Source organism: Haematobia irritans, chromosome 1 (assembly GCF_050003625.1).
Source record: "Haematobia irritans isolate KBUSLIRL chromosome 1, ASM5000362v1, whole genome shotgun sequence".
Taxonomy (NCBI): Eukaryota; Metazoa; Arthropoda; class Insecta; order Diptera; family Muscidae; genus Haematobia; species Haematobia irritans.
In genome coordinates, this window is record NC_134397.1 from 273,086,036 (window position 1) to 273,110,597 (window position 24,562).

The following is a 24,562-nucleotide window of genomic DNA, read 5'->3' on the forward strand; positions in this document are numbered from 1 at the left end:
ACGAAGGTGTATCGAAATATTCGAGTTCCAAAATGAAACAAAGAGGAACTACAACACCAGCTTTTGAGGAACTACAACACCATAGACTCAAGTCAAATAAACATGCCAAAATTATAAATATAAAATTTTGTATAAAATATAATTTTGAACAAAATTAAATGAAAAAATAATTTTCATAAAAATATGAAACAGAACGAATTTTCTAATAACTCAAAAAACATTGTATATTTGATGGGAACCACATTTTTAACACAAAAATTTAAGAAAATAATTTTTCATATTAAATTTTATGAAAATTAAATTTATAGTTATAAGATTAAAAAAATCGAATTTCTTGCTGCCAAAATTAAACATATAAATTATAAATAAATATATACCATAATTTTCATAAAAAAGAAGAAAAATTTGAATTTTTAAAGAAATTGGAAGAAACATTTGATGGAAACCAATTTTTTACAGAAAGGAAATAAATATTCATACACGGTTTTGAAATTTTAATTCCTATGGTACATTTCCATTATTATGCAAATGTCCGAATATTACAGCAATGGGTATTAGACAATAGGATATAAACATTTTCGAGGCTTAAATTTATTTAAAAAAAAATAAAACTTTCGATGATTTTCCTTGCAATATTTCATGATTACAATATGCATTCTATGAGGGGTCATTTCCGTTTTGAGACCTCCCTGTGATTGTAATCCTATTGTTGGAAATTATTAATTTCCGTTTGTAAGCAATTTAAATACAGCTTTTTGGAAGTAATTTGTCAGCCATGATTGCCACGTAATACATTTTCGGCCAACCCCTGCTAAATTTTAATGATAGACTAGGCTATTAACTCACTCACCGTCACTCTCTCTCTCCCTCCCTCTGGACTCTTCAGTCTAAAAAGTTAGCTACTCTTTTTATTTGTCTACATATTTTATTCATCACTCAGTATGAATTAAATCAAAAAATATACACGGAAATAAAAAAAACGTGGTAAACTGTGCTCAACTCAGTTGAGTCAAGTTGTTTTAATTTTAGCCTTTTTGTGTTTTTTTTAGGTATTGCGTTTATTCTGCTCGGAATGGAGCAACCGGTAATTAATTTATCTTCATATTTACACGTTCCTCCATTTGTTTTGACTATTTAAAAATATTCACAGAGAACGTAAGTTGAAAAGGGGCCATAATTTTTCTTGCCATATTGCCTTTATCACCATGAGTTCTCTGACCACACCAGGCTGGGCCATTAAGGTTGTTGAAGAAGAATTGCAAGAGAAAATTTTGTAAAACGTGAATTTAGTTATGAAAGAGGGACTATTGAAACGCGTTAAATATTTTTGCATAATTTAAAATTCTCACATACACTAACAAACAGCAACCATAATAACACTCACACACACCCTCACTCACCTTAACTCATATTTTCACACAATGGAAGGAAAGAAAAGGAAGCGGAAATAAAGCCAAAGGTATGAGAGAATGAACAAAAACCTGTACAAGTAAATCACTACATTAAGTTCAGATATTTTTGCTGGAAATAAATACTGGGAACAAGGAAAGAATAAACAAATGAAGTTTCTCATCTACCGCAATGATGTGTATTGATGATTTATGCCAAAGGGTGTGCTCTGGATGTAACACCTACGCCAAATGTGAAGTCAACTAAATGATTTATGTTGTGAATATTACATGAACAAATAGAAATGAGACACGCAAAGGAAAATCATGTTTAGGCTTACCATAATCTAAGAGAAAAACAAGTATGGAAAGTCTAAAGTCGGGCGGGGCCGACTATATTATACCCTGCACCACTTTGTAGATCTAAATTTTTGATACCATATCACATCCGTCAAATGTGTTGGGTGCTATATAAAGGTTTGTCCCAAATACATACATTTAAATATCACTCGATTGGGACAGAATTTGATAGACTTTTACAAAATCTTTAGACTCAAAATTTAATTTGGCTAATGCACTAGGGTGGAACACAATTTTAATAAAAAAATATGGGAAACATTTAAATCTGAAGCAATTTTAAGAAAACTTCGCAAAAGTTTATTTATGATTTATCGCTCGATATATATGTTTTAGAAGTTTAGGAAAATGAGAGTAATTTTTACAACTTTTCGACTAAGCAGTGGCGATTTAACAAGGAAAATGTTGGTATTTTGACCATTTTTGTCGAAACCAGAAAAACATATATATGGGAGCTATATCTAAATCTGAACCGAATTCAACCAAATTTGGCACACATGACTATACTACCAATTGCATTCCTTGTGCAAAATTTCAAGCTAATCGGGATAAAACTCTGGCTTCTGGGTCCTTATAAGTGCATATCGGGCGAAAGATATATATGGGAGCTATATCTAAATCAGAATCGATTTCAACCAAATTTGGCACGCATAGCTACAATGCTAAATCTGTGCAAAATTTCAACCAAATTGGGCCAAAACTCTGGTTTTTAGGACCATATTAGTCCATATCGGGCGAAAGATATATATTGGAGCTATATCTAAATCTGAACCGATTTCAATCAAATTTGGCACACATGACTATATTACTAATTGTACTCCTAGTGCACAATTTCAACCAAATTGGGCCAAAACTCTGGCTTTTGAGGCCATATAAGTCCATATCGGGCGAAAGATACATATATATGGGAGCTATATCTAAATATGAACCGATTTCAATCAAATTTTGTACACTTGACTATACGACTAAGTGTTATGTTTGTACAAAATTTCAAGCAAATCGGTATAAAACTCTGGCTGCTGGGTCCATATTAGTGTATATCGGGCGAAAGATATATATGGGAGTTATATCTAAATCTGACCCGATTTCTTCCAAAATCAATAGGGTTCTATTCTGACCCAAATTAGGAACATGTGCCTAATTTGAAGGCGATTGGACTTAAATTGCGACCTAGACTTTGATCACAAAAATGTGTTCACAGACAGACGGACGGACGGACGGACAGACAGACGGACATGGTTATATCGACTCAGGGACCCACCCTGAGACTTATTGCCGAAGACACCATGTATCTATCTCTTCTCCTTCTGGGTGTTACAAACATATGCACTAACTTATAATACCCTGTTCCACAGTGTGGCGCAGGGTATAATAAAATGTTTGGCCATATTTTCATCACAAGAATCTAATGTCTCAAGCAGAAGGACAGTAAGGCAGAGCCAAATGAAACGGATCCGACCTATACCAACAGTACTTAATTAGAGCCATTACGAACACCATATTTTGGAGATAATTGGTAAATTAATAGGTTACTTTTGCAAGAAAGGGTACTCAAAATAGTTGATGATTTTCGAGAAGTCCACTAAAATATAAATACGTTACGTCAAAATTTAGAGATTCATTATTAATTTTGAGAAAGCATAGTAATTATATTGAGACCACACGTTTCATCAAAACCTTGAACGTAAAAAAAATGTGTTAAAAAGAGGGCGATACTTATTAATGGATCCAATATGTAAATTTGCTTTTTTTTCTAACTTGAATTTCTGGTGACAAACCACAACCAACGTGAAGAAGAGATAAATTGTATGCAACCGGATATTCAGGCCATTTTTGTTCAAGGAAGGCCCATTATACAAAATGCGGCGTTGATAATATGAATCCTATGAAAATAAGTCCCAAATCCTAAATAGAATCGTTTAGATATGGTAGCATATTGAAGATTACTTCTTTAAATCACAAAAGCTTTTCTTTACTTCAATATAAATTTTCCTCACTTCAAAGACACAAAAAGTAATGAAAAAATCATTGACGCCAAATCATAACCATTTTAATCATACAGTAGTTAATTCTTACAATTTTTGGGAATCGTGCGAAAATTCTCTTCGGCTTTAGTTCATATTGAACTTATCTGTACGTTCATTGATCTTTATACCCACGCTTAGTTCATAAAGTGTATGAGACATATTTTAAAAAGGCCAATGAAATGGCATGTGGAAAATTTCAAAATTTTACTACAAGCAAATAATGTTTTTACAAAAAAAAAACAAGTATATACGGCCGTAAGTTCGGCCAGGCCGAATCTTATGTACCCTCCACCATGGATTACGTAGAAACTTCTACGAAAGACTGTCATCCACAATCAAATTAATTTGGTTGTGGTATCTTAAAACTTCTTAACATCGTTTTCTAAATTGTGAGTTAGTCCATATGTGGTATATATTAGACACAAAAGGTATGTATAGGTAAGTCTACAAATAATTACGAATCGATATGGAATTTGCACGGTACGTAGAGAGCCAGAATTGAAATATGGGGTCGCTTATATGTGGGCTATATACAATTATGAACTTGATATAGACCAATTTTTGTGTGATTGGGGATCTATATATCTGAGGGCTATATATAACTATAGACCGATATGGACCTAGTTAGGCATGGTTGTTAACGGCTATATTTATTTATTTTTATTTATTTATTTATTTATTCGTATTTTGGTGATCCTTAGTACAACAAGATTAAATCTTATATATGACAGCACTAAGGTTTAAGTCGATTAACAATTTATGTTAGGTTTTTGGATACAAAAATAAAATAAAAAAATAAAGGGAACTATATAAATGGATTTTAATACATTTAACATTAATTATGAACATTAATTGTATTTAATAGTTTATATGAATGACAATAAAAATGGTTGCGATTTTAAATGCTACAAATATACACATTAATCAAGATTGTATAATAATAAGATTATTCTAAATGTGATTTTAATTCTTTTTTAAAAATCAATGCGTTGCTTATTAATTGAATTGTTGTAGGGAGATTGTTCCAGAGACGGATCGCATATATCAGAAATTGCTGCTCAGATCTGGAATATTTGTATCTTAATTGGATGATTTTTCTTCCTCGATTTGATCGAGCGAACTTTAACCTCTTGAATATATAAGGGGGCTCGCCACTATAAATAATTTTTTGCAGAAAAAGTAAACATCTGAATTTAATCAAGTTTTCGAAACTCATGTTGAACAGCTGGTAGGAAAACGACGATATGTGATCATAACGTTTCTTATTGAAGACATAACGGGCAATATTGTTGTAGGCTACAAGTAGCTTTTGTTTATCATCACAACTGCAATTTGCAAATATTTCAATTCCATATAAAAGAGTTGGTACAAGATACGTTTTCGCCAAAAGCATTCTGATTTGTATCGGTGTAGATAATTGTACAGCCCACAAATTCCTTAACATTCCATATGTTTTAGCGATATTTTGTTGTAAGTGGTTGGTCCAAGTTAGCGAATTATTGAATATAACTCCAAGGTTTGTAGCTGTTTGTACAATGTCGATATTGGTGTTATTTATGGTAATTTGATATTGTGAATGGTTGATGAATTTGTTTTTGGAAATTAACAGACATTTAGATTTTTTTGGATTTAGTTTAAGGTCATTGTTATAAGCCCAACTATTGATTCTGTCCAGATCATCATTTAGTTTAGATATGCAGCACGGAAGATCGTCAAGATTTGCACTTGTATAAACTTGAACGTCATCAGCATAAAGGTGAATATTGCAGTGGTGAAGGACAAGTGGCAAGTCATTAACATAAATACAGAATAGTAGCGGCCCGAGTATTGAACCTTGTGGAACACCTTTGTAAATACTAAGTATATTCGAGTTTTCTGAGTTGTGACAAACTGATTGTGTTCTACCGCTCAAATAAGACGAGACAAGTCTACATGCTGATTGAGAAAAATTAAATCTTCGTTGCAGCTTTTGAACTAGAATAGAGTGGTTTACTGTATCAAATGCTTTGCTATGGTCGAGGAGTACGAGTATTGATACCAAATTTTGATCCATCTTCGATCTTAAATATTCGACGACATCAGTAAGTACAGTAGCACAGCTTCTCATAGGTCTAAAGCCTGATTGCCGTTCAGTCAACAGTTTTTTTGATATTATATATGTATTTATTTGTTCATACATTAACCGCTCTAAGACTTTCGACAGATACGGCAATATGGCAATTGGACGAAATTCTTTGTTTGGTTTAGGTAGAGGTATTATCTTTGTGTATTTCCAAGTATTGGGAAAAATCGACTTTGTCAGAACTGTGTTGAAAATGTGTGTGAAATATGGCAGGCATATTGGTAATAATAACTTTAAAAATTTTGGGTTCAGTTCATCCATACCTACAGCGTTCGATTTAATAGATAGGAAGCTTTTTCGAACATCATATTGATCTACGCACTTGAAGGTGAACTCTTCAAACGAGAGATCTCCACAAGAGGGAAGACATTCACATGCAGAATTATTATTTTGATTGCCTAACGCAGTTTGGTTAGCAAAAATCTCATTTAGATCATTAATATCAATATTAATAGGTGTGGTACTTTTCCGCCCAATTCCAATGTTTCGAATTGTCATCCATTTTGCTCCGCTATCAACTGCATCATTAAATTTTCTTTGATAATAAGAAGATTTTGCGATATTTATTGCTTTTGTAACTTCACGTCTGGCAAGTTTAAAATGGTCATAAAGTTGTGTAGTTTTATAGCGTTTCCATCTTTTGTATTTATTATCTCTATCACGTATCAACTTCTTAATTTCATAATTAAACCACGGCTGCTGAGTAGGTTTAGTCCTTAAAACTTTTTTAGGCACACAGGCATCAAACAATATTTTTATTTTACCTTGCATAAAATTTACTTGATCTTCAACTGCTTCGTAGTAATAAACCTCGTTCCAGTTTATATTGTTAGCTATGTCATTCAGTAGATTATAGTTAATTCTGCGGAAGTCTCTGAATTCGAATACTTTGCTCTCTTTGAAAACGGTTACATCATAAGTCAAAAATAGCAAATCATGTTTGGAGAAGGATGATGCAGAAAGTTGATCATATAGTAGAACTTTTTCACAATTGTTAACAAATATTAAATCAAGTAAGGTATTCCCCGAATTCGAGAAATGCGTAGGTATAATTGTGTTTACTGAGTACAAGTCAAGAGTATTCATAGATTCATTGAGTCTCTTTTCTACCAAAATGTTGCTGTTGAAATCACCTGCGATTATAACATCATTGTAGAGCAATGTAAGATTTTCCAGAGTATCAATCAGATTATTAAAAGGTATAGTTCGATGCGGCCTATAAACTGTGCCGACAAGTAATTTCGTATTATCTGCAGTACAAACTTCTAAGAAGATGAACTCTATTTGGCTTCCACTATCTGATTTTAGTTTCATACAACTATTCAGTTCGTTGCGCACGTACATACACACTCCACCAGCATGAGAATCTCTATCTGAACGAAATAGTCTATAACCTTGTAGATTATAAATGCCATCAACAATTTCAGGTTGAAACCACGTCTCAGAGACACATATGATATCAATATTTGATGATATAAAGATTTGCCGGAACTCGTCTAATTTATTTTGTAGACTTTGTGCATTGATATGGACTATAGTTAATCCTGGTTTCTGCTTTGTTAACACACGTACCATATTGAAAAGACCGTCTTTGGAACTGTAGCAATTATTAAATGTCAGTGATGTATTTAGAGAAGCAACGCATTTTTGGTTGTATTAGACATGTTATTATATTATTATTTTTTGTTGAATATTTTATTCTGGTTATTTGATTCGGTTGTAATAAATAGAATAATCGCAATTTATAAAGAAGAATTAGGGCAAAACATATAATTATTTTTGTAATTACTATTACATTAAAATTTGGTTTTGATAAATTTAAATCGTAGATTTTAACGAAAAAACTGTTCAAGCTGTTCCTGGGAATCAATACGTACACCTCTGTCGTTGTCTGAAAGTTTCACATATACGAGCCCGCGTACTGTGAATGCAGCTGTCAATTTTTTAAGTTTTTTGTATTTAAGTGCGGATTGAAATATTTTATAATTTTCTTTACTTAAATCTTCATTGACAAAAAAATGTCTATCGCTGTCAAAACCGCACATTGTTAACGAAAGTTGGGTTTTTTTAACGCGTTTGAATTGAGCTATAGTTTTCATAATAAAGTTTTTATGCATTGGTGAACATAGTTTAATTAATATTGTTCCATCATTAGTTTTAGAACGGGTGTTAATGCGATGGATACTATTTATATTTGGCGTCACAATCTCAAGCGATTCACACATAGTTTTGAAAATTTCGTAAAGATTTTCATTCTTATATGATGGAATGCCGTTTAATCTCAGATTACATGCTACATTTAGATTATCTTGTCGATGTAATTTAAATTTGAGTTCATGAATTTCATTTTTTAGTACACTAATTGATTCATGTTGGTTTTCAATTTCAATAATCCTCTTCTTGAGATCATTTATATCTTTTGTCATTTCAATAATTTTTGTATCCATAGCACTCATGGCTTTTGATACTGCCTGATCTATTTTTGCCGTCAAAATTTCGGTTTGACGAGCAAATTTTTGATCAATTAATTGAATCAATTTAGGTGAATTGTATTTTGATGATATTGGAGTATTATCAAGATCCGGTTTATCTTTAATTGGTGTTGAAAGAACGGTTTTTCGAAGGTTTATGCTTCTGTTGTTCATATTGACGATTTATATTAATGTCTTTAACACAATAGGGGGTGGTAACACTATAAAGTCACGTTTTAATAGTAGTTGTGTTACCCTGTTATTGCTTTCGATGAGAGAGTAGTTCTTGCAGTTTCTGTTATCGTTATCGATCAAAGTATCTTCACTATGTTTGAAGGAAAGAGTAAGCAGTTTTGTTTTGATATTTTGTGTTGTGGTAGTGTCAGTGATTAAACTTTCCAATATTAAATTCGCGTAGTCATTTAACACGATATTTTATTTCATTAAAAATAAAATGGTTGGTAGATCCCCACAAGCGGACTCCAGCACACAGTGTCACAAAGTTTACAAACAACAGCTTCACTCATCAAAATCCTTTGTAAGGTGCGTATATTGTCTTTTTGCAAACAAAAACTCGGAGCAAAACACAAACACGACCAAGCGCGAGAACAACAAATTTCTGTAGCACAATGTACCAAATTTCAACTAACTCGGATGAAATTTGCTCCTCCAAGTGGCTCCAAAACCAAATCTCGGGATCGGTTTATATGGGGGCAATATATGATTATGGACTGATATGGACCACTTTTGGCATGGTTGTTAAAAATCATGTACTAAATTCACGTACCAAATTTCAACCGAATCGGATGAATTTTGCTCTTCCAATGGGCTCCGGAGGTCAAATCTGTGGTTCGGTTTATATGGGGGTTATATAATTATGGATTTGCATGGGTGTTTGAGGCCATATATTAACACCACATACCAAATTTCCACCGAATCGGTTCAATTTTGCTCTTCCACGAGGCTCCGGAGGTCAAATATGGGGATCGGTTTATATGGGTGCTATATATAATTATGGACCGATGTGGACCAATTTTTGCATGGTTGTTAGAGACCATATATCAACACCATGTACCAAATTTTAGCCGGATCGGATGAAATTTGTTTCTCTTAGAGGCTCCGAAAGCCAAATCGGGGGATCGGTTTATATGGGGGCTATATATAATTATCGAGTTAAATTTATCGTAAATTAAATCACGGATTTTTTTCAGTGTCCTCATTGCAGAGTACGCTAAATCGACGTAGCATTTTTGGATGGAGTTCGTTGTTTTTTATTCGGATTGATGTGAATTGCATCCTTCAAAAGTTCAAATTTATTGGACACTACTATCAAAAGTTATGGTTAATATTGTACGTAGCATGTGACCAAAGTTTTAAAAATTTCCAATCCAAAAAGGGCAATTATACACAAATTAAGCATAAATATTTACCACATTCGTGTTTTTTACAAAATAGTTCATTATTTCTTAAAATTTGTCAAGTTTACTACAAATGCGCCCATTTTGATCTTCGTATGACACTAAAGACATTCTTGCAATTTTTAACTCCAATTTTTTTCTTCAAACTTCAAAATTTTCTTTACCAACTGAAAAAAATTGATAATGTCTAATAAATTTTTTTGAATTTGCCGAAAAACATTTACTAGTTTTTGTGATATTGGCGTGATTTCAGCGTTTTAAATTGTTTACTTAAAATTTTCTAAAAACTATTCAAATTTTCTAAAATTAACCGAAATTGTTTTCTTCCTAATGGGTTCACTGTTTTTTTTAGTGTACTTGATAATAGGAAACAAAATTATTATTTCTATAAAATCAGTCATAAACATGTTAACCACAACTAAATCTATAAGGATATCTCTTATTTTTGAATGTATTTTATCTTAATAGCCACCGTGGTGCAATGGTTAGCACGCCCGCCTTGCATACACAAGGTTGTGGGTTCGATTCCTGCTTCGACCGAACACCAAAAAGTTTTCAGTGGTGGATTATCCCACCTCAGTAATGCTGGTGACATTTCTGAGGGTTTCAAAGCTTCTCTAAGTGGTTTCACTGGAATGTGGAACGCCGTTCGGACTCGGCTATAAAAAGGAGGTCCTTTGTCATTGAGCCTAACATGGAATCGGGCAGCACTCAGTGATAAGAGAGAAGTTCACCACTGTGGTATCACAATGGACTAAATAGTCTAAGTGAGGCTGATACATCGGTCTGCCACCTAACCTAACAAAACAAACAAAACTTAATATTTAAAAACGATTTCTATAATAATTCGGAAGTGGATCAGATTGCAGGAATTGGTTCATATCAGTCCGTTCGGACTCGGCTATAATAAGGAGGTCCCTTGTCATTGAGCTTAACATGGAATCGGGCAGCACTCAGTGATAAGAGAGAAGTTCACCAATGTGGTATCACAATGGACTGATTAGTCTAACCTAACCTAACCTAACCTAAGATACAAACAAAACTTAATATTTAAAGACGATTTCTATAATAATTCGGAAATGGATCAGATTGCGTCCTCCCCGCCCCCACAAAAAAAAAACAACAACAAAAAGCAATTGTAATAAAAATTATCAGTAAGTTTATAACAAGTTTTTATGACATAAAAAAATACAATACAAAATCCGTAATAATTTAATTTCAAAATTTAAAAAAATACAAAATGTTCGTTATGCCATTTTGCGAGTTTAAATAAGATCAAGATTTAAAAAAGACAAAACCAGGAGACAAGTAATAAAAATACCATACGATAGTCATCAGAATTAATTGTGGTTATAAAGAGCCGTCGAATTTGTATGTTATCTCGAAAAATAAAAATGTGAGTTTGGTCAATATGAAGGCATTATTCAAAATAGGTCGATATGTACCGTATTCATCATAGCCATGTTTATGCTAAAGGTATATTGAAAATTAGTATTTGGACCCCCATAAAAAATTGTGCATTCTAGTTCTAGTTCAAATGCTCCATTTGCTTCACATACACAGAAAAAAATTTCACAAAAATTTTTCCAATTAAAATTTTATTTGAGTTTTAAAAAATATTCAATTAACAATTTAATTGATTCAGCAAATTTTTTAATTGAAACAAAAATCAATCACAAAAGTTAATAGTATCAATTAATTTTTTAATTGGATCAATTAATTTTTTAATTGACCTTCAATTAATTTTTTAATTGATACTATCATTTCTGTGCTTGAAGACATTTCAATTAAAAATTAATTGGATCAATTAATTTGGTGATTGAACCAGAAAAAATTTTTTTTTGTGTATATGCCGTGGAATAAAGAGGAGAAAATATTTTTTTTTATATTTTGTATTTTTTTTATATACATATTTTTTTTATATATTTATTTATATATTATATTTTTTATATTTTCGCCATTTTTAGGATTGTAGAAAAAAAAGAGTTTCATGTAACTCAGCCTGATTTATTATACTCCATCGACTTCGAAATATCTCCACAAAAATCCCCAAATTTCTGTAAATACCTCATAAAATCATCTAGGCCATAACTCAAGCTTTCGCCCTATCCACGAAAAATATTCTGGTTTCCCAATATTGGCAATAGTGAACGGAATTTTCTTTTATTTAAAGATACCCATACAAAGTCGAAACAAAAACCCCTTAGATTAGGTGATTCGAAAAGTGTATTGACTTTTGCTCAAGTAAAGAATCCTTGTAGCAGAGAAATGCTTCTACCATGCCACGAAAAATGACTGGGGCATGTATTTACTTGTTGATTTTTAAAACATTTCTCTCGAAATAGGAAAAAATCAATTTTTGAAAATTTTGAATATTAAAATATTAGACTTTTCGAGTTTTCAAAATTGGGGAAATCTTCTAAAATTGAATTTTGATATCCCTTTTTTATAAGAAAAATGAAAAATGCCGTGGACTTTTGAAGTGTATTAAAAAATCTTTTTTAAATAAATGATATGATCGTCTACACATACTCTCAGAGTTACCGTATAAATACATGCATATATTCCCCTTTTAATGCAATGCCAATATTTAGACTTTTTCGTTAAAAATAAAGTAGTCGATTTTGGCCAGCATCAAAAGTCGACTAAGTCGATTTTTAAAAATATCGAATGTCGTTTAAGCAAATTTTAAGATTACGATCGACTACCGCTTTTCCACATTTTTGACGAAAAGGTTTATTTTTAATTTTTAACCTACTAATAAATACATATAAAATATTTTGTAAAAATAATTCCAAGCTTAACACCAAACATTAACTATATGTAATTTTGTAAATTGTAGCATAGTGTAGTTTTAACAATTATAAAATTAAACAATAACACAGCCAAGTTCGTAAACCTTTGTAATAGAATAAACTTTAAAAAATCCATCATTCTTGTCAAAAAGTCCTTTTATCCTCGTTTGAAAAAACAGCACACACAATTAGTGATAGTAGTTGTTTGAACAAGTTAAGGTGGTAGGTAACACCTTGTATGGAAGACAAAAAATCGCACACACACTCACAGAAATATATTTGGCATACGTTTTGATGTTTTTTCGTAAAATTTTGAACTTTTCCTTTTTTTATTTTTTTATCTCCCATTTGGTTACCAAAATCACTGATGAATGTTCTACAGAGCAAACAAGTAAAAGTACTGCAACTTGTTATTGGTTTTGTTGTTACACTAAAAGGGATTCCATATAAATTTTTTAATTTCACTTCTTTTTGTGTTTCTTTCACTTTTTTTGGACACAAAATTTTATTATGTCAGCAGAACATGCAAAATTGTGGTAACACAAAAAACGCACACACTCACACACACTCTTATCTCTCCACCATGCAAGTGATATCCTGCTTTAATTCATATGTTTTCGTAGAGACGAGCAAAGGGGGTGGGGGCAAAACATATGGGTGTATGAGAAGAAGAATAAAATCCAGAGTGAATGAAATGTTATCAGCTGTAATTAAAAGCGTGCAGAGAAAATTGCTTACGGGGGGGATAGGATACAACATTTACATTTGCTGCTCTTGTAGTTTTTGCCCTTTAGGCAACATGATAGGATCACGCCACAAACAATTACCATTAAACAAAAGGATGTGCATAGATTCCAGGGCAGATGCTAGTGGACATTTTCGGGAATTTCGTTTTGCAACACAGTTAGCACATTTTCACTTTCACTCGAATGACAGTTTATACGCGATTTAAGGATATTTTATGAATTTTCTTTTATATATATTTTTTATAATTCGAACATTTCTTGAAATTAAATTTTCTTTATTTATCTTTTTTTGAATAAATAATCACTATTATTTTGCTTTTAATTTTTATTTAACCATTTTTTTTTCCACACTTTACTTCATTTTCCATTCTCAATTTTTCAATTAAATTTCTAAGACGAATTAAACTCTTCTTGGAGCATCGTCTATAACACTCACGTTTTAACGCGTTTTGCCAAAACCCGATTTTGCACCGTTTGCGAGATTCGGTCGTCGTTCGTTCGATTCGCTTTTATGTGTGTGTTTTAATTTTATCCGTTTTCTGACATCCATACGAGCGCACAACAAACACGAAACTGAACAAGTGTTATTGTTAGAGGCCATAAATTCTGTTCCATTTCCCTATCATTTCCATGTCAGTCAATATCCCATTGGAACTTCGTCTTTGACTCACATTCTTGTTGTACAAGAAACCAATTCAGGACATTGATTTTTCTCTGTTAAGGTCCTGTGAGTTTCGTTAATGGTCTCGCTCTCTCGTTTGTTTCGGAACCTTTGGTAATAACAGCGCCAGAGAGCTTTAACATTCTTATGATGAGAATATACTGTTGTGTGAGTGGTGGAATGATGTGGCAAATGAAATGGCAGATGGGCTGTTGCTTGTTATGTTATCGTACTCACCACTTTTCGGAATTGTGTTATTAACATTGCTATGTTATGCTATATGCTATGAAATGTTTACTAACATAACATGTATAAGATGTTTACTTTTACTATTTGCTAATGAAGTAAATGAATTTGTTTCTTATTGAAAGATTGGCTTAACGTCCTAAAGGCAATACCTCTCATTTACATTGCAGTGAAACCTTACAAACTTGGACACTCTGACACCCGTACATCTCTAAACTAGACTATTGCTATATTAATACATTAAAATGAACCTCTCATAAGTGGATTCCTCTCAAGTTTGGACAAAATTTAGGAGTGCGTGGGTCTCCATTTCTGCGAAGGTTCTCTGCACTGCAAACTACTCCATTTTATTTAGAAATTGATTACTATATATCCTAAATCTGATCTTGGTGACAAGTAAATGCTAAATATGGATATACAATGGCATACAATTCGTTCAGATGTTCAACAAATCATATCATAATCTAAAGCCCAAGTAACCATGTTAATATGAAAATACGTCACCTCATTTTTTTGACATCTGGTCGCGGAAGGAGACCTCTTGTCCAACTTTTTGAAAATTGGACCAGTGTTCTCCGAGTTGCTTCAAATTTTATTTACGTCAGTTTTTGATATCTGTTCGGGGAGGGCGACCTCCCCCTTGTGCGACTTTTTGAAAATTGGACCAATGTACAAGAAAAAAACTAAACTTTTGGGAATTACTTGTAATTTACAGTGGTTATGGGGGGAGCTAATGTGGGATATTTAGTCCCTTTTTATACCCTGCGCCACACTGTGGAACAGGGTATTATAAGTTAGTGCATATGTTTGTAACACCCAGAAGGAGACGAGATAGACACATGGTGTCTTTGGCAATAATACTCAGGGTGGGTCCCTGAGTCGATATAACCATGTCCGTCTCTCCGTCCGTCCGTCTGTCTGTGAACACATTTTTGTGATCAAAGTCTAGGTCGCAATTTAAGTCCAATCGCCTTCAAATTTGGCACATGTTCCTAATTTGGGTCAGAATAAAACACTATTGATTTTGGAAGAAATTGGTTCAGATTTAGATATAGCTCCCATATATATCTTTCGCCCGATATGCACTAATATGGACCCAGCAGCCAGAGTTTTATACCGATTTGCTTGAATTTTTGTACAAACATAACACTTAGTCGTATAGTCAAGTGGGCAAAATTTGAAATCGGTTCAGATTTAGATATAGCTCCCATATATATCTTTCGCCCGACATGGATTGAAATTTTGCACTAGGTTGAAATTTTGCACCAGGAGTACAATTAGTAGTATAGTCAAGTGTGCAAAATTTGATTGAAATCGGTTCAGATTTAGATATAGCTCCCATATATATCTAATATGGTCCTAAAAGCCAGAGTTTTGGCCCAATTTGGTTGATATTTTGCACAGGTAGTAGATTTAGCATTGTAGTTATGCGTGCCAAATTTGGTTGAAATCGATTCAGATTTAGATATAGCTCCCATATATATCTTTCGCCCGATATGAACTTATATGAAGCCAGAGTTTTATCACGATTAACTTGAAATTTTGCACAAGGAGTACAATTGGTAGTATAGTCATGTGTGCCAAATTTGATTGAAATCGGTTCAGATTTAGATATAGCTTCCATATGGCCCCAGAAGCCAGATTTTTGGCCCAATTTGGTTGAAATTTTATACTAGGAGTACAATTTGTAATATAGTCATATGTGCCAAATTTGATTGAAATCGGTTCAGATTTAGATATAACTAGCTCCCATATATATGTTTTTCTGATTTCGACAAAAATGGTCAAAATACCAACATTTTCCTTGTTAAAACGCCACTGCTTAGTCGAAAAGTTGTAAAAATGACTCTAATTTTCCTAAACTTCTAATACATATATATCGAGCGATAAATAATAAATAAACTTTTGCGAAGTTTCCTTAAAATTGCTTCAGATTTAAATGTTTCCCATATTTTTTACTAAAATTGTGTTCCACCCTAGTGCATTAGCCAACTTAAATTTTGAATCTATAGATTTTGTAAAAGTCTATCAAATTCTGTCCAAATCGAGTGATATTTAAATGTATGTATTTGGGACAAACCTTTATATATAGCACCCAACACATTTGACGGATGTGATATCGAAAATTTAGATCTACAAAGTGGTGCAGGGTATAATATAGTCGGCCCCGCCCGACTTTAGACTTTCCTTACTTGTTTAACAATATAGATAATATCCGATTTTCTTCAAATATCCAGGGAAGAGGATGGTCCCTGTTTGGGAAATAACTGCTTAATTGTTTGATATTTGCACAGGAGGCAAATCCCATTCTTGTCGGAAGTTTTTAAGTAAAAAACATAGAAAAAATATTGTCAGAAATGTATCTTCCGCGTGCTCGATATTTTAAAAATGTTATTATGATCAATTTTTAAGAAATTTTTAATATTTCCTTTTTCTTATTTTTTTGGTAGGAAACATAGAGTGTTTTTATGCAGTTGAAATAGGATACCACACAGGAGGAAGAAAAAGGTGTACTTAATTTTTTTTTTTAGTAAGGAGACTTTCCCATGTACTACTCTTCGAAAAGGTCATTGATTTAATTTTTGGTTTGATTTTTTTTACAAATTCTCCGTATAATAATTCTGCATATCTGTTACTGTTATGGCAATAAATTTATAAAAATAATTCAGCAATAAAAGTTTAGTTGCCCTTTTTGGGATACAATAAAGTAAGCAGTGCATGCAAACTGCATGTGTCGTTGGCAATAGAGTAAACGAGTAGTCAATCTAGCTTATGATCATTCGTTTACGTTATTGCAACCAATGCATGCAGTATAGATGCACGAAAAGTAGTGCTGTTTTTCTTCATACCAACAATGCTATAAAATATGCAATCCAATATTGTATAACAATTCCGAACAATTCTGCACTAATGTAAGACAGAAAATGAAAACTCATTTAGTGCAGTATTGTGGAAGTAAAAATTGTTATAAAAAAAGGCTACCAATTCTGCTGTGCCATATATCTGAATTCATCGGGTGCAATAACGTAAGGCAGAGAGCGATTTGTCATTTCATGCAAATTATGAAAAATAATGAATACATTGTATTCGTATAAGGCTCTCTCCCAATCTCTCTCTCTTTAATATCGCATGTATAAGACAGACAAAAAATCAGTTGAATGTGGTACTCACACGGAAACGCAAGAACGCGGACTAAGTGGATGGTTTTGGCGTATACGAAGGTAAGTGTTGTTTTTTGTTGTTTCTAACTGTATTTCATTTCATTTTAGTGGGTTTGTGGTCTACATTGTCATCACAAACAGTAAATTCCCGCAAAATCATGATGTATAAAAATTTAGGGTAATTGCTACATGTAATTATTTTTATACCCTCCACCATAGGATGGGGGTATATTAACTTTGTCATTCCGTTTGTAACACATCTAAATATTGCTCTAAGACCCCATAAAGTATATATATTCTGCGTCGTAGTGAAATTATGAGTCGATCTGAGCATGTCCGTCCGTCCGTCTGTTGAAATCACGCTAACTTCCGAACGAATGAAGCTATCGACTTGAAACTTGGCACAAGTAGTTTTATTGATGTAGGTCGGATGGTATTGCAAATGGGCCATATCGGTCCACTTTTACGTATAGCTCCCATATAAACGGACCCCCAAATTTGGCTTGCCGATCCTCTAAGAGAACCAAATTTCATCCGATCCGGCTAAAATTTTGTACATGGTGTTAGTATATGGTCTCTAACAACCATGGAAAAATTGGTCTACATCGGTCCATAATTATATATAGCCCCCATATAAATCGATTCCCCAAATTTGGCTTGCCGATCCTCTAAGAGAAGCAAACTACATCCGATCCGGCTGAAATTTTGCACATAGTGTTGGTATATGGTCTCTAACAACCATGCAAAAATTGGTCTATAATTATACATAGCCCCCATACAAACCGATCCCCAGATTTGGCTTTCGGAGCCTCTAAAAGAAGTAAATTTCATCCGCTCCGGTTGAAATTTGGTACATGCTGCAAGTATATGGTCTCTAACAACCATGCAAAAATTGGTCCACATCGGTCTATAATTACATATAGCCACCATATAAACCGATCCCCAGATTTGGCTTGCGGAGCCTCTAAGAGAAGCAAATTTCATCCGATCCGTTTGAAATTTGGTACATGGTGTCAGCATATGATCTCTAACACCCATGCAAAAATTGGGCCACATCTGTCAATAATTATATATAGCCCCCATATAAACCGATCCCCCGATTTGGATTGCGGACCCTCTAAGAGAAGCAAATTTCATCCGATCCGGCTGAAATTTGTACATGGTGTTAGTATATGGTCTCTAATGACCATGCTAAAATTGGTCCATCGGTCCATAATTATATATAGCCCCCATATAAACCGATCATCAGATTTGACTTCCGGAGCCTCCCATATAAACCGATACCCAGATTTGAACTCCGTTGCCTTTTGGAGAAGCAAAATTCATCCGATCTAGTTGAAATTTGGTACGAGGTGGTAGTATATGATATTTAACAACCATGCCAAAAGTGGTCCATATCAGTCCATAATCATATATATCCCCCATATAAACCGATCCCGAGATTTGGTTTTGGAGCCACTTGGAGAAGCAAATTTCATCCGAGTCAGTTGAAATTTGGTACATTGTGGTAGTATGTGGCCGTTAACAACCATGCCTAACTAGGTCCATATTGGTCTATAGTTATATATAGCCCTCAGATAAATCGATTCCCAATCACACAAAAATTGGTCCATATCAAATTCATAATTGTATATAGCCCACATATAAGCGACCCCTATATTTCAATTCTGGATCTCTACGGACCGTGCAAATTCCATATCGATTCGTAATTATTTGTAGACTTACCTATACATACCTTTTTTACAATTTAGAAAACGATGTTAAGAAGTTTTAAGATACCACAACCCAAGTGATTCGATTGTGGATGACAGTCTTTCGTAGAAGTTTTACGCAATCCATGGTGGAGGGTACATAAGATTCGGCATGGCCGAACTTACGGCCGTATGTACTTGTTTTTTTTTTTTTTTAATTTGAAATGAAAAATTCATTTTAGAATAAATTAGAAATTGCAAGGGTTATTACTTTTAGTATGATGTTTTTTAGTCCTTTAGCATCTAAAAAAGAATAATACGCGCAACAACTAGCGCTTAATAGATGTTTTAAAATCAATGCTTCAAAGTAGCAATTATATCAGCGCTGATTCGGTTGTTGTGTAAGCAGTTGGTACTGCCTCTCTCCCTTACAATCCTACTGAAATAGTGCTCCATTTTTTGCTGGGTCTTTAGTCATGGTGGAGGGTACGTAAGATTCGGATTGTCTACTTAGGTTAGGTTAGGTGGAAGCCCTATGTATCAGGCTCACTTAGACTATTCAGTCCATTGTGATACCACATTGGAGAACTTCTCTCTTATCACTAAGTGCTGCCCGATTCCATGTTAAGCTCAATGACAAGGGACCTACACACAGAGAAGATATTGGTTGAAAATCGATTGTTGTAATGAAAATTCTGCAATTGGAATGAAATCACAGTTGTGTCAATCTATTTACTTTATTTACAACCATTATTTGGTTCCTTCTACCTTTTAAAGCTTATTATTATAGATTGTTGTTTGAAATACAAGTCAAATGGTTGTGTGAATTAATTCCCTCTGTCTTGAAAAATTTTGATCGAATTCGATACGCACAACCTACCTTATAAAACCTTCATAACCGTCATTTAGTATTCAGCACTTACAATTGATAGTCACAGCCGAATTCCGTTGGAAATATTTTTAGATGTCAATATTGTTATTATCAATTATTCAATGTGGAAGGAAAACGTGTTTTATTTTTCATTTAATATAAGAACCACTGAAAACTGAATATATTTCAACCGTTTCTAAGCTTATTTAAATCCTTGGTGGACTGTCTGTCATATATTTTCACGAACTACTCGCGCAATCGTCAGGATACTCAATGCTACGAGTCAGATAAACAGTGCGCATCAATTGTTTGGGATCAAATGGAGATCGAGTTATATAAAGTATAAATCATGCAACGACGCTAAAGGGCCTCTAATGGAAAAATCCATCTCCACGTCTTTTCTTTATTTATGAAACCCCAAAGGAAGTGACCATGTAGAGTAGATTCTTATTAATTTTTTAAAGCTCCACACCAATTTTCTAACTTAATTTGTTGTGTTTTTAGGCAAGCTATGGTGACCCATTTTTATGCTATGTGCTCAGTTTTGGACTCCATTTATAAGTACTAATGTAATAAGAGTCTCAGAGATTTAACTCCCACTGCCTGTCAATTTAACAATCCAAGCTGGCGGGTACTTTTAAAGGTGACAATTTTTGTTGAATTGTTATCAATGTATTGTATTTAGGTATAGTGTGATTTTATCTTTAAAAATTTAAAAATGTAAAATACAATATTTTGAGGAAAAATGTATTTTCAATTCGGTTAAGGTGCTAATAAAGTTGGGTGATACAACCAAATAAGAAGGGAGTAACGACCTATTGCATCGTCTAGTACAACCAACTCCATATATGGTATTGGTTGGATTTCCCATAATTCGATTGAGTCGACCGAATTTATCGGGTATCACAACTGCCATCAGATAGTTGCTGCAACTGCAAAAAGGAGGTTGGCAATAAATTCGGTCATCACAACCAATATGTATTCTCTGTGTACTTTTAGCCGAGTCCGAACGGCGTTACACATTGCAGTAAAACCACTTAGAGAAGCTTTGAAACCCTCAGAAATGTCACCAGCATTACTGAGGTGGGAAAATCCACCGCTGAAAAACTTTTTGGCAAGGCGGACATGCTAACTATTGCACCACGGTGGCTCCCATTGTCTAGTTGAAAATCTTTTGAAATTGATTATTATTCGATGGAAAAAATGCATGTAATATTTCGACTAAGCCATTTTGTAATCAAAAATGTACAGTATATTCAAAATACAAGTCCCGCTTATTTTTACGGGAACTTACTGATTAAGTACAAATGTTATTTAGTTTTGAAAAAATAGACAAGAGGAAGATTATTTTCTTTCATCCCTTATTGGCCAATCAAGTGCCAATTTAAAAAAGATATTTGTTTACACAGAAAAAAATTTCCGTAGTTAACGCTAACGCGAAATTTAACTTATTGGAAAAAAAAAATTATTTGCTTGTAGTTAAATTTTATTATTTTTATCGAAATTTTCCATAGCTTAATGAAATCTTACTTTTTTATAGTATGTCTCAAAAATTGTATGAACTAAACGTGAGTATAAAGTTCAATGACCGTACACATAAGTTCAATATGAACTAAAACAAATGCAAATTTTCGTGCGATTCCCAAAAATAGTAGGAATGAACTACTGTATGGTTAAAATGGTCATGATTTGGCGCCAAAGATTTTCTTCTTTACTTTTAGTTAATTTTTTCTTCTATGTGAGGATATAATTTCGTGAACTGCAGTTAAAAAGTACAAATGGCATTAAATTTTCCTGGTTTTAACAACGCTTTGTGGAAATCTCAAAATGTGGAGTAACATTTAGTTCAATTTTCATGCGTAGTAGTTCATTCTTCCTATAAAACAGTTCACTTTTTTTCGGTGTAGGACAAACCTAAAACAAATTCTATGAAACCAATAACATATACCGTTTTGGGGTTTCGTAAGAATTTGTAAACTATTTACAAATAAGAAATACAATTTCAATTCAGCATTTATTCCACTGAACCATTAATGCAAAATAATATGTCCTTTGAGGATAATTGTGAAAACGTAAATATCCTCTTTTCATTTCATTAAATTCAAAAAGAGGGTTTATACGGCAACATATACCCCACATGTCTATTTGACTACCAACTTTAACTTTACGAGAGCTGAGAAAATTATTTTTTTTTTATAAATAAAAAAAACATATTTCTGACACCATTAAAAAACTTGTTATTGCGTGTGGGTTTAATCAATTTTTTCTGATGGTGTTACACCACTTAAGATTCACTTTAGTTTTCCATTTCATTTGTGGCCTTAATGTTAGCCAACGACAAATTATTTGACACTCATGTGGTAGACACTTTGTCCTTGCAGGGCCATATAAAAATGTTATCCATTACGGTAACAATTAAATTTAATTAAGCATACACAACTGTCCGTCCGTCTGTCTGCCTGATGGGCTTAGTAAGGACCAAAAAATTGTTCACATTTAATTCAATTTCGTTGTGGAATAAGTTTTATGATTTTGTTTTTAGGGGGATTTTTTTTATTATAGCTCATTAATTAGATATTTTTCTGGAAAAGAAAAATTATTTTTAATTAACAAAAAGAGGACTAAACTAAATAAATAATCGCAGTCTCCCCATCAACGTATCCCAGTTGTGAAGTTGTAACTTTATATGACAATGTTGTAAAATTCAAATGAACATTTTTGGCCAACATTTGTAATTTTCTTGCTGAAAATTATTTTGAAAACATAGTTGGAAATGGTGATAATTTATTTGAGTAGAAATATTGGAGTACAAATTATAGTGATAAAAAAACAAGTTTAAATCCCTATACACTGAAAAAAAAAAACAGTGAACCCACCAGGAAAGAAAATTTTTGTTAGTTTTAGAAAAAATATATTAATTTTAGAAAATTTTAACTAAACTGTATTAGAAACGTAGATGTCACGCCGATTTCACAAACCTAAGTAAATAATTTTAGATTAATTCAAGAAATTCTTAGACATAATTCATTTTTTTCACTTGTTAAAGAAAATTTCGAAGTTTGAAGGAAAAAATTGGAGTTAAAAATTGCAAAAATGTCTTTAGTACCATACGAAATTCATGATGGGCTCATTACTGGTAAAATTTACACATTTTTAGAAATTCATGGTGTAAGTATATGGTCTCTAACAAGTATGCAAAAATTGGTCTACATCGGTCAATAATTATATATAGCCCCATATCACCCGATTTGGCTTGCGGAGCCTCTACGAGAAGCAAAATTGATCCGTTCCGGCTGAAATTTGGTACATGGTGTTAGTACATGATATCTAATGACCATGCAAAAAATGGCCTACAACGGTCCATAATTATATATAGCCGCCATATAAACTGATCACCAGATTTGAACTCCGGAGCCTCTTGGAAGACCAACATTCATCTGATTCAGTTGAAATTTGGTACGTGGTGGTAATATATGGCCTCAAACACCCTTGCAAAAATTGGTCGAAATCGGTCCATAATTATATATAGCCCCCATATAAACCGATCCCCAGATTTGACCTCCGGAGCCTCTTGGAAGAGCAAAATTCATCCGAATCGGCTGAAATTTGGTGCGTGATGCTAGTATATGGTATCCAACAACCATACAAGGAATTGGTTCATATCAGTCCACATTTATATATAGCCCCCATATAAACCGATCCCCAGATTTGACTTCCGTTGCCTTTTGGAGAAGCAAAATTCATCCGATCTGGTTGAAATTTGGTACGTGTTGGTAGTGTATGATATTTAACAGCCGTGCCAAAAGTGATCCATATCAGTCCATAATCATATATAGCCCCCATATAAACCGATCCCGAGATTTGGTTTTGGAGCCTCTTGGAGGAGCAAATTTCATACGAGTCAGTTGAAAATTGGTACATTGTACTAGTATATGGCCGTTAACAACCATGCCTAACTAGGTCCATATCGGTCTATAGTTCTATATAGCCCTCAGATAAATCGATCCTCAATCACACAAAAATTGGTCCATATCAAATTCATAATTCTATATAGCCCCCATATAAGCGACCCCCATATTTCAATTCTGGCTCTCTACGTACCATGCAAATTCCATATCGATTCGTAATTATTTGTAGACTTACCTATACATACATGTTTTACAATTTAGAAAACGATGTGAAGAAGTTTTAAGATACCACAACCCAAGCAATTCGATTATGGATGACAGTCTTTCGTAGAAGTTTTTACGCAATCCATGGTGGAGGGTACATAAGATTCGGCCTGACCGAACTTACGGCCGTATGTACATGTTATAATTAAGAACTACGATGTCATAGCCTTATGCCCCTTATAATTGTACTTTGTAAATATAATATTTACTTATTTTTATATTTTATTTTTTTTTCTCAATTTCTCTTTAATAAACTTCATTTGAATGAAAATATCTTTGCGAAAAATATTGGACCGATACCCTACATATTTCCTTTTATTTATTATATATCATAAATTCCAACAAGTAACTTTTCTCAGTGTTAACAATAGGGAAATAATAAAACACAATAACAATAAAAAATAAACGAATTAAAAAATTCAAATTGGCAATATAA

The 24,562-nt window shown here is 33.2% G+C and overlaps 1 protein-coding gene across 1 annotated transcript in view; it reads right to left on the reverse strand.

The window, feature by feature from the left end:
• The window catches only part of LOC142236575 (uncharacterized), a 34,903-nt gene extending 26,364 nt beyond the window's left edge, over window positions 1–8,539 (reverse strand). The window contains exons 1-2 of the mRNA XM_075307804.1: window positions 7,938–8,539; window positions 4,958–7,491 (exon numbers count right to left, since the gene is read on the reverse strand). Of these exons, the coding sequence (XP_075163919.1) occupies window positions 4,958–7,491; window positions 7,938–8,539 (3,136 nt within the window). The remainder of the gene's footprint in view (window positions 1–4,957; window positions 7,492–7,937) is intronic.
• Between the last annotated feature and the right edge of the window lie 16,023 nt (window positions 8,540–24,562).